Genomic DNA, 11851 nt, shown 5'->3' with positions numbered 1-11851 from the left:
GGGATTCAAATGAGGTGTCGGATTCTTTAGCGAATGAGTAATACACACATATTCAACTCAATGGAATGAGCTATAATGATACAGATGTGAGAAAAAAACTATTACTCAAGTTTCTCGATTGTTGGTTTTGGACTCGTTGTGCTGCAGTTGTCGAGGTTGCTAAGGGCAACCGGAGCAGTCCAGAGCAGTTCTGTCGAGCCACACCGTCTCATTTCACTCCTCCTCACTTCTTCTTTGACAGGCGCTAACACCGGACTGGGACGCTGCTTTAGACAGGTTGACTGATGTACTATTTATTATTGATTTCAACTTTTTCCAGAAGAAAAAAAAAACAAAAAAGAAACTTTGTTCTTTGAGATTTCGAGTCAGAAATCAGGGAGAGAGACCGAGCGGGGAACAACATGCAGGAAAGGAGCCACAGGTTGGATCCGAACTCGGAGGCCTCGGCATGTGGGGCGTGCACACTTAACCACTAAGCTATAGCGCCCCCTAGGTTACGGTTCTTTACAGTCATAATTCACAGGGTGTGGGATCTGATTTCTCTGCAGGCGTCTTGCCTCTCCCAAAGTTGACAACAAAGACGCTCATCGAACATGGAGGACTTCAAAGGACTCTGAGTCCATTAGATTAGGTTTGTCCATCCTGTTCTGAAAGTCCAAATAAAAGCACAAAAGTCCGTCTCTGTCTTAGTCTCTGCTGTCTGTCACTTTCTTCAGTGAGTCGGCACCACGCTGCCTTAATTCAGTCCAGAGGGAAGCTGTGCCTGCTGCAGAGTTAAATATGCAAACACACAGGAAAGGTGCATGAATATTCCCCCCCAGGGCACGAATACCTGCACACACACACCTGGATGTTCATTTAAGCTCACACACACACTTCCAGACAGCTCAAGTAAAGTTCTTAATCAGAAGAGTTTTTATTGCCAAGAACATTTACATATACGAGGAATTTGTCTTGGTGCGAAAGAGAAAGGAGAAAAAAAAAAACACAACTTAAATAAACAATAAACCACAATGCAAATGTGAGTTTTAATTCATATAAAGCTGTGGGTGTTCAGTATGAGTGAGAACAAACCTTTTAACAGTTCACAACTCGTCCATGTGAAGCTACAATCAGCAGCCTGTTAGCTTAGCTTAGCATTGAGCATGGAAAGAGGGGGGAAACTGGTCGCCTGGCTCTGCACACAGAGAGAGAGAGAGAGAGAGAGAGAGAGAGAGAGAGGAATAGCATGCAGAAAAAAAACCCCGCCACAGGTCAGATGTTTCGAACCCGTGCCCCCCGCTCGAGCGGCGTGCAGCCTCTGTACATCTGGAACACGTAGATATTAAATCTGTTAAATTTTGCATTTTGACAAAGTTATCATTTGGAGCTTTCAACACACGTTTTGTGCTTTGTTAACTCTGCTCAGTCCGTCCCTCTCTACTCGACTATCAGAACCTTTCTTTACCTCTCCGTCACGCTCTCGTTCTACTCTGACTCTTACTCCCTCAACCTCTAAATTGATACCGCCACCACCACCACCGCCGCCGCCGCCGCCACCACCGCCACCTCTCTGCACTTCTTTAATTTGGTATCACATTACGGCTCCGGAGCAGAGACTTAATTAAGCAGCATTCTGAATTATGAATTGCGAAACAGTTTAGCAACATATTGCTTCGTTTCTCGCGGCAGAGCGAAGCGGCGAGGGGATTTTTTTTCATTTTTTAACTTCTGCAGGAATCAGAGGTGCCGCGTTCAGATCTCACGATGAGGCGAATTTAATATGAACTTTTGACATCATCTTTTTAAGAAAGGCCGCCTGACAGACGACGGGCCTCTTTCCAACATGCAATATTATAGGAATCAATCATGAGTGTGGTGACAGACTAGACGATAATCAAATCATCACTTTTTTATGATTAACATTCTTGCATATATCTTTAAATGTGGAATTACTAATTAAGCTCTCAAAAGTTAGTGTGTTAAATGTTTTCTCATGTAAAATGCTACTAACAGGTGATATCCAGCTCCGAACTATAAATACATTCTCCTACAGGTGCGTGCCATTTAACTGGTTTCTCTTTCGTCTGTTCATGAAAACTCGATGGAGAATGTGTTTTTTTTTTTTTTACTGTTTTTTTTTTTTTTTTTACAAATCCGTAGTTTCAATTCAATTAAAGTTTAAACAATTATGCATAATTCTCCCTTTTGGTGACAGGTGCAATTAGATGCGTGCATCAGTGAATTTAAATCAGTCAAATAATTTGAATTGCTAAGTAGTTAATCATACCAACAAATCAACCAGGAAGCCTTTGCTCCAGTTATTTTGCAAACTAATAATTGTATTTAATTAGTTTGTTAGCCTTTTCCTACAGGTGTCTAGCTAAGCTTGCTAACTAGCTAATGAGTTAGCCTCGGCGTGTCTGTATAACTTTGACTCCGACCACCTTTCCAGCTCCACCGCTTGTCCAAATATTGATCACTTCTGGATATTTAAGTACCAACACAAGGAGCGACGACACGAGGATCGGGAAGCTTTGATTAGCGTTACAATGTTTGGGGACTTTTTGATTGAAAACCTCCTGACATGTTTTGTTGTTTCTTTTGGGGGGGGGGGACACTTTGCTTGTTAAGTTTTCCAAATACGTTTTAATTTGCAAGGTTTATAACATTTATAGGACGTCTCAAAACCAAATCTATTTCCATCGCTGAACAAAGTTATCTTTAAAAAAAAACAAATAAAACAAGTTGGACAAACTGTCAAAGATTAGATTTTTAACTTGTTTTTAATGATCCTGCTTCTAATTTAAGGCTGAATTTGCAGCCGGGTTGAGACCACACCGACAGTCCTCGGCCTCCACAGTCCATAATCAATTTGTACGTATTATAATAAAGAGGTAAACGACTTCTAGTAAATATAAGTGTGAATTTGTGTGCAGATCAGACTCCACATTTACACACCATACTATTCCCGACCTCCCCTCCCTCTCCTCCTCTATCTCTCTCCCCCCCCCCCCCCCCCTTAGTCATTTACATTTATATTGAATTAGAAGCCGTGGTGGAGAGCGAGTGGAGGCAGCCGAGACTGATTATAATGGGAGATTACGGACCGACTGCACCGCCATTATGTCGTGTAATTACAAAGAGAGAGAGAGAGGAGGATGGGGCCCTTGGACGCCCACATGTCAGGATCTATTTCTTTTAGGGGAAATAATGTCCCTCTGCTTCCCCCCCCCCCCCCCCCCCTCCACCTATTCCACCTGTAAATATTACAGAGAGCCCAGTTCTCGCCTCTTTTTACGCCCACTTTTATGGGTCAGGATTTATTGGAGACAAATATCAAACAAGGCGTTTAAGGAGGACGCGTGGGTCCCCGAGAGGCAATTTACGGCCCCGCGTCTCGATCCGCTCCGTGGCTTCGTTTGACTGCCATCGATCTGGTGTTGTAATGCTTGTAGGATTAGCGGCCATGCACTCAAGAAAGACCTAATGGGTTCAGCATAATGTAGAGCCTGTTGGAAAAGATCATCCTCCGTGTTTCACCGTCTTCAGTACAATAGAAGAAGAGTCTCTCAGGTGGTTCAGGAGCGGCTGCGGTCACGCTTGTACGGGGCGAATTAAAAATACGTTACAGAGAACACAAATCCAATCAAATGATCACTTCAGTATTGACAAATTAATCACATTTAATTAAGGCGTGTGAGTCTTTTTGTCCCTTCAGGCTCCCTGTAGACGGTGGTCCTCAGTGTCTCCCTGTAGTCGCAGTGGTGTAAAAAGAAGTCAGAGCTACCTGATGACATCACACCTTCCTGTTTCTGTGCTTAAGTTCATGTCCTGGCCTTCCACCTGCAAGAAGGGCCTTACTGTATTTCAAAATAAAAGCATGGTCGAATTCAAACAGCAAGACTCCTAGACCACCCTCTCTTGTACTCCACCCCCCCCCTCCCTCCCCCCTTTTTTTCCTTTAATATTTACAGGACGAGGCCGTGACCCCTTATCATTGAGTCTATAAAGAAAGACCCCCGACAGATACTTTACAGTGAACTTAAAGTTGGACGTCTGTTCGCTGCACATCACAGAAATATTAGAGTTTTTTTTTTCTTTTAAAGCATTTTCACTTAATCAGCAATCAAGTCTGTATAGTGGAAAAAACTATTTCAAGACATCCTTTAAAAATGATTTTCCTCTTTCATTTATGGGACATGTAATTGACCTGGCTGACTTTAAAGGAGCCTCGGCTGCTCAGATGGTCACTTCATGTGTTTAAACAGCAGTCTGAGGTGTGTCATAAAAAACACCTGTAAATAACGACGCTCACTGCGTTGATATTTGAGTTAGTAAGCGCTGTTATCATCCTCGAGTAATAAAAAGGTTCATGCTGACAGTGCCGGGCCGTTCTCCTCAGTGGAGCCATGATGAGACTGGACGACGGCCCCACCTAGTGTTCATCGGCGCCACTGTGGATTTATGATGTCACACGACATTTATTGTGACACGGAGCCTCCTCCAGTGAACATCCAGTAATAATCGTGTTCATTCATTCCCCGTGCTCGTGAAGGAGCGCGAGCTGGACGTGCTTATTTATTGAAGTGTGGAGATTAGTGTGGCACTAATGTGGATGTGATTTATGCAGGGGGGGGGGGGGGGGGGGGGCTGTAATTATGTGTGTTAATGGATGCACATGATGAGAGCTTGGTTGTATAGAAACAAATAATAGTTGGATGGATGGATTTATTATAATGACATTCGACCTATTCAAAAGGACAGGAGATGAACATGTTCGCCATGTTATTTCTATTTGTAGCTTTTAACAATGTTTGAATTTGTTTTGATTTTCGAGGGACGATTTTTTATTATTATTATTATTATTATTATTTATAGGCTGTTAAAAATAAAGTCTCAGTGCAGGAGCTTTATGTGAACACATTTGAATCTGAAGTGCTGTGTGTAAATATAACAATGCATAACATAATTTTCCTTATTTATTTGCATTTTCAAAGTGGAACAAACACGAGTAGGACCGTAACCCAAACAAAGCAGATAAAACAAACAAATCGTAAAGTAATTGAACATTTATAACTGTGTTTTTTACTTGATTAAAATCCCTGTTGACTGTTTTCTTTTAACGCTGGGAAGAAACTCCTCCATGTAAATTCCTCTCAGGGATTGACTCTGCTGCTCTTTACAGACGCTGCCTGCTGCTCACAGAACCACTCTGCGTTCTCCTTCGTCCTTGTACAAAGTGAAGGATGGAGCACTGGTACATTTTTTCTTGCTGAGGCCGTGCTGCATGAGCTGCCTTCTTATGTATGTACCCTGCTGCTGATTCCTACAGCTCTCAGCAGCTGCAGCTTTCCATCTCAAGGACTCATCATCATGTTTGTCAGTCCACGGTCTCTCTCGCTCTGTCTTTGGTGAAAGTGCTTTTAGTGCGCTCGCTTCATCATCGACCTTTAGGTCACATATGATGCAAAACACACTGAAGGCTACTGGAGCTCTTAATACACTTTCATGTTGTCTGTTGCTTTGGCTGCTTTGATAACTGGCTTTACTGTTTGTGTGTATCTTTACTGTGTTGCATGTTCATATGTAAAACCCCAAGAACTATCTGCACAAAGCTGTGACAACAAATGTCCCCCTGAAAGTTACATCAAATTATTATTGTATTAAAAATAAAGGTTAAAAAAAAAGAAATTCAGTTGAATTGTATTTGTATAAATTGACCACTGTATGCGCATGTTTCTTTGCCTCGCGCTTCTGATTGGTTGGTAGCATGCAGACTGATTTCTCTGCATTGTCTGTCTTTTGTTCAGTGTGAAGCTTTTATGCCTCAGTCTCAGCCAGGACTATCTGAAAAATATACAAGGTACAATAAGGTGTAAGTATAAGGTACAATTGAGAAAAAAAAAAAAAAAAAAAGCAAATAAGACTTTTAATCTGAAGGACGCATCGCGACATACCGGAAGTAAACAATGATAACATGAAGTCTTCCTAACCACACATCCTGCTGGTCTGAAGGGCTTTGGTTCTTGGACTTTTACCTCTGTATGTTTAGTCTTTTGCTGAGGTCGGACCGGATCCAGGTATGAGTGCGGTTCTCCCGCGGATCGAGCAGCTGTCCTCCAGAGTGATCCGGGTCCTGGGCTGCAACCCGGGTCCGATGACCCTGCAGGGCACCAACACGTACCTGGTCGGCACTGGCGACAGGTGACAACTTAAACACGTTCACGTGATAAAAGTGACATGCATGTTCGGTTCTGGTTATGCACAGCCCCGTGGTAGTATATGAAAATGACGTCACACCAAACTCCATTAGAAAAATACCACATTTAGTGTTTATTTGCGTGTGGCTTAAAACACATTACATGTAGATCAATACTGATGAAACAAACCGAATAATACGGAATCTATTGATATTTCGGCATTGATATTCATTGCAAAAAATATAAATAAAAGACTTTGTTTTTAGTAAAACTAATGTTTTTATGGAGAGAATTATAGCGATTTGACGGGTCTGACGTCATACAGGAGCAGATTTGATTTGGATTCAGTTGTAATAAATGAATCTGTAATTTAGTTGGTTAAGTGCTTTCTATAGGCTTCAGTTAGATTGTTTTGTAAATGCACTCTGCTCTATGTGTGCAGGTACATGTGACTTATTTATTCAACGTTTCAATAAGGAAGTGAAGAGCAGAAGATAAACAAAATGCATATTATCCGTTACTCAGTTTATGTCTATGTACTTGTCTCTGTTTTTGACACGATACTTGTGTTTGCATCGTGTCCTTCCTAAACCCTCCAAAGATCTGTTTTGTTCGAACCTCTTAACTGGCACAAATGGATGTGAGGGTTCATTAAAGCTGGGCCTCCATCCAACACGCTGGATGGGAAAGAATTCCTTCTTTGACTAAATATATATAAAGACTTTTGGGACATGTGTTTTTGTCGTAACGATGCCCTTGTGATTCATCGTGCAGCCCTCTCACATATATGTTTGATCTGATTCTCCAGGAGGGTGCTGATAGACACTGGAGAACCGGCTGTCCCTGAATACATCAGCAATCTGAAACAGGCACTGAAGCAGTTTAACGCCAGCATCCAGGAGATCATCGTCACACACTGGCACCAGGACCACACGGGCGGCGTGGAGGACGTCTGCAGGGACGTCGTCGGAGGTCAGTTCTCTCGACTCGGAGCGTGGACGGCTTGAGCTCCTGTTGAAAGAGGACGCCTTGATAACTGCTGTTCTCCTGCAGGTTCTGACGTCCGGGTCAGCAAACTGCCTCGCTCGATTAAAGCCAGCGAGAGTGCCGGAAACGAACGCTTTACTTACCTGAAGGACGGAGATGTTGTCCAGACAGAGGGGGCTACGCTAAAGTGAGCTCTACTTCTGATTATTTAGAAACATATACTGCCAGTTTAACATTTGCTCTTTTTCCTCCAAAGGTCTGGGAACTTGTAGTCCGGGGGATTTATTTTTAGGAACTAAGAGGTTCCTTGAAGGTTCCTCAAAAGGTTCCTAGATGTGGAAGAGAGACATTTATCTGTTTGAGCTCAGAAGCGTGTGTTATGGTTCTTTATTTTTTTCCCAGGGTGCTGTTCACCCCGGGTCACACTGACGACCACATGGCCTTACTGCTGGAGGAGGAGCAGGCGCTCTTCTCGGGGGACTGCATCCTGGGCGAAGGCACGGCCGTGTTTGAGGATCTCTACGACTACATGAAGTCTTTAAAGATCCTGCTGGACTCTCAGGCTGATCTCATCTACCCCGGTGAGTCCGAGGCAGCCATACGCTTGTTTTCACATTTCGGTTTTTGTTCCTTACTTTACGAGAGACAAGCGAACTGAATCCTCGAGTCCTGGCTGATTACTTCCACGAGTCAGTCAGACATTTCACCGTGCAGCTGCTCATTGCGGTTGCTCCGTTGTGCAGGTCACGGCCCGGTGGTTCAGGACGCTGCCTCGAAGATCAGATACTACATCGGCCACCGGGACCAGAGAGAGCAGCAGATCCTGGCAGCCATTCAGGACGGAGCAGGAAGGACTTTCACTTCGATGGAGCTCGTCAAGATCGTCTATAAGGTCGAGACCAAGACGTCCTCTCACCTCGGGGCTTTCTGCAAACTTTAGAGTCAAACTAAACCATTAAACATGTTCAGATAGAGATGCATGTAAATACAGCAAAATACTCTGAATAAGACAAGTCATTACAAGTGACTTTAAAATGTGCACTGACGCTGCTGATGCTTCCTGTTTCTGCTGCAGGACACTCCTGTCAACCTGCACCCTGCAGCTAACGTCAACCTGGTTCATCACCTGAAGAAACTGGAGAAGGAAGGCAAGATCAGCACGGGTAGGTCCTCTTCTTTCACCTCCGACAACACCCGAGAGAATTTCAGAGCATCAGATTTGATGGTAAAATTAAAATCCTTAAAGATTCAGTTTTACTGAATGTGACATCTCTCCTGATGTGGAGATGTTATTTTATTGTGTATTGAAGTGAAGGGTTCCTGAAGATAGTTTGCATGACTTTATAGAAGCGCTGTCAAAAGATTAAGATGACCTCATGCGATTAACTACGTTTGTAATCGCTTGTGTGAAATTCCATTATTTTGCAGCTAAAAATAAAAACATGTCAGGCTTTTATTTTGAATTTGACATCCCCACTCTCTCCGATATAATAACGACCAAAATGTACTTAAGAAAATAAAACTATTTTGGATTAATCACATGTTTGAAATGACATGATATCGCATTTCAAAATAAATATAAAAATGGTTTGAAGGCTTTTATTTTGAAATGTTGTACTTTCTTAGGCTGCGAACACTTTACTTGCTGTTTCAATTCAATCCTGCTTTTATTTTGAAATGCATTAAGGACATTCTGGTTATGACATGAACTTAAGCACAGAAACAGGAAGTGGTTAGGGATCCCAAAGTGAGGTCAAACTGCTCAAAGGAACGGCAACAAAGGTCAAAGGTCAATGTGTGATGTCATCAGATGGATCTGATTTGGACTGGTCAGCTGATCTGTCTGAGAGTTTGTTAAAGTGAGATGAGACGTTCAAAGATGCAGCAGAGTCCTTCTTTAACATCCCTGAGACTACAGGGAGACACTGAGGACCACCGTCTACGGGGAGCCTGAAGGGACAAAAAACTAGCACATGCTGACAGCTGTACTTTTTAACTAATTCTTAAACTAGTTGTAGCACTCACAGACTCCAGATAGCTTGAATAAAAATAACACAATGTGTTTTTTCCCTCAGTGAATGAATCTCAACACAACATCAAATGGAGGAGTAACCTGTGATGTCCACAGAGACCCAGAAGACCTGATGATTTACGTCCATTGATACCATAAATAATCCTCAGTCCATCATGATCGACTTTGGACTTGGTGCCTTAGATCTGTGATTGACAGGGCGCTATGTTGACAGAGAATCAGGGATGGTTGCCTTGAAAGTTTCCTTGAAGTCAGAGTTAGACCTCCAGGACTGAGCTGCAGTCTGCGTCCAAGTCCAAACATGGTTTCAAGGTTAGCTGATTTTTATATGCATTGTTAACTGTTGCAGCAAGTGAACTACTGAAGTGTTTGATGGAATGGATTAAAGCCAGAAACTTTTCTTTTTTTTGCACAGAAGTCAAAACCAATACAGTATCAGCGAGCACACGTTCTAAAACTCGCACCAAACCGTGCCCGAGTTAGTGATTTGTTTTTGGGTGGATAAAAGTGAGCCAACAGAAACCGTCTCAACTCAAAGTGATTCCAGCTTTAAGTTGTTGTTTATTGAATCAGACAGCAGCACTGTGGTGTACCTCTTTATAAAGGCTTCTGTTCTACTTAATAATAATAATAAAAAAAATACTGGTCAGTCGGTTCTTGCCTGAATACTTATTTCAATCAAAAAGTCTGTCATGATCCTACTCTAATGTAAATCTGCCCCTAGTGTTTAAAATGAGTACTGCAGTCTAATCATCACAGCGAGCTGGCTCCGCCCCCTCCTCTCTAGAGTGGATGCTCACACAGGTCAGCATGTTGGTGGACACTGTAGCTTCAGTGTTTAGCCAGCTCTGCATGTGGTGGACACTGTAGCTTCAGTGTTTAGCCAGCTCTGCATGTGGTGGACACTGTAGCTTCAGTGTTTAGCCAGCTCTGCATGTGGTGGACACTGTAGCTTCAGTTTTTAGCCAGCTCTGCATGTAGAGACACTGTAGCTTCAGTGTTTAGCCAGCTCTGCATGCTGGTGGATACTGTAGCTTCAGTGTTTAGCCAGCTCTGCATGTAGAGACACTGTAGCTTCAGTGTTTAGCCAGCTCTGCATGTGTCTGTAAAGCTTTCTGCGTTCTAACCTCTCTCCATGTTTCAAAAGCATCTCCAACATTGATCCTAGTTTGAGCAGCTTTCTGCTGCTGGAGCTTATTAGAAACATGCAGAGGCTTTTTAGCTCGGGTACAATCACTTCTATCTGAAGCAGTTCCACTGCCCGCTTCCATAGTAAAAGAAGTGTGCTTGTTTGAGAGTAAATGTTCAAATCTTCCATATGAATACTGGTCCTTTAAAATGCTGTGACAGTTCTTCAGTCAGACACTAGATGGCAGTGTCCACTTGTGCTCAGAAATAACCATCAGCAGGATTTATAAAAATGCATAAATTAGTTGTTTTTAATAACTTTAATTCAAAGAATGTGAATGTTTAAACGATTGTTAATAAATGTTGAATGATTGGCAGAATATGAGGTGCTGTTTTATTTTCTGATAATACATGTGTTTCTTTTTATGGAGGTGGGAGTTACTCGAACATACTGGTGGGATAGATGTTTTAAAAAAGCATCTATAAAAACATTAAAAACAGCTGACTTACTATAATCATCATCACAATACTCCAATAAGTCATACTCGTGAACTCTTGACCTGCTGTTGACCTTTTTCTGGGTCTGCTCTGTTTACTCCATGACTCACAGCTCTCGTGGAATCGGATGCTTTGGGGGATTTTTCTTTGCCTGTGTAGGTTTTTCTTCATAAATTGCTAATTTTCGAGGGAGGGAGGGCGAGAGAACGAAGCAACTTTACCAGAAGTGACTTTTTTTTTGGAAGGAGGAGGGAACAGAGCGTGTGTAAAAACAAACAGAGCTGAACTTTGACACAGTGCCACAGAAACTTATCAGACTACAGACATGTGTCATCAGTAATAAACCGCTGAAATTGTTATCCTCACATTACTACAGAAAAAAGCATTAACAGAAATGGATACACAAGGCCTGAGGGTAAACTTGTATATAAGAACAACACCTGAAGAAATGAATACACCTTAATCTTGACTTTAGACCCCCCTGTGTTTCTTCTCTTTCTCTCAGTTTAAACCATTAAGGGTTTGTTCGACACTTTTTGGGTTTTTAAAGCGACGCATTTAGGAACCTCTTTCTTTACATCTTATTTTTTCCTCTTTCTGTGCTGCTATTGCAAACTGCATTATAATTATTAATATTATAATAGCCTCCATTATTTTTTATTTTCTATTTATTTATTGTTTTTATTTATATTTGTATGGTTAAAAGTAGAGCTGTTGTTGTTGTTGAATGTTTGGCATTGCCAGAGAAGATTTGAAAAATGCATTTGTAACAAAGAAATAATCTACCGAACACAAATGTCTTTCTTTTACTTTTTACTTACTTTACATTTATATAGTTTTATAAGTCAATTAAAACAACTTGTTCGTGCAGACTTTTTGTTTGGCTAAAAAAAAAAAAAAAAGGACATCATGAATAAAGAGAAGTCTCATATTCGTGTATATTGCAGCCTTTCCAAACTCTTTAGTGTTTTAGCTCAGGTGTTTTTTGTTAAAGGTGCAAAACTATGTTTTGGTGGAGAAACGT

General features: G+C 41.8%; 1 protein-coding gene and 1 long non-coding RNA gene across 2 annotated transcripts; both read left to right on the top strand.

The window, feature by feature from the left end:
* The first annotated feature begins 4957 nt into the window (after positions 1-4957).
* LOC306826841 lies at positions 4958-5508 on the top strand. Its single transcript, XR_013779526.1, has 2 exons — positions 4958-5035; positions 5168-5508. It is a non-coding gene; the product is annotated as an uncharacterized lncRNA (long non-coding RNA).
* Positions 5509-5888: 380 nt separating this feature from the next.
* Positions 5889-10709, top strand: lactb2 (lactamase, beta 2). The gene is made up of 7 exons (XM_079348358.1): positions 5889-6186; positions 6991-7154; positions 7236-7356; positions 7572-7750; positions 7913-8061; positions 8245-8332; positions 9245-10709. The coding sequence occupies exons 1-7, from the start codon at positions 6065-6067 to the stop codon at positions 9286-9288; spliced, it is 867 nt and encodes a 288-aa protein (XP_079204484.1). The 5' UTR covers positions 5889-6064; the 3' UTR covers positions 9289-10709.
* The last annotated feature ends 1142 nt before the right edge of the window (positions 10710-11851 follow it).

Source organism: Symphodus melops (assembly GCF_947650265.1).
Source record: "Symphodus melops genome assembly, chromosome: 7".
Classification (NCBI taxonomy): Eukaryota; Metazoa; Chordata; class Actinopteri; order Labriformes; family Labridae; genus Symphodus; species Symphodus melops.
This window is presented reverse-complemented; position numbering and strand designations above follow the sequence as displayed.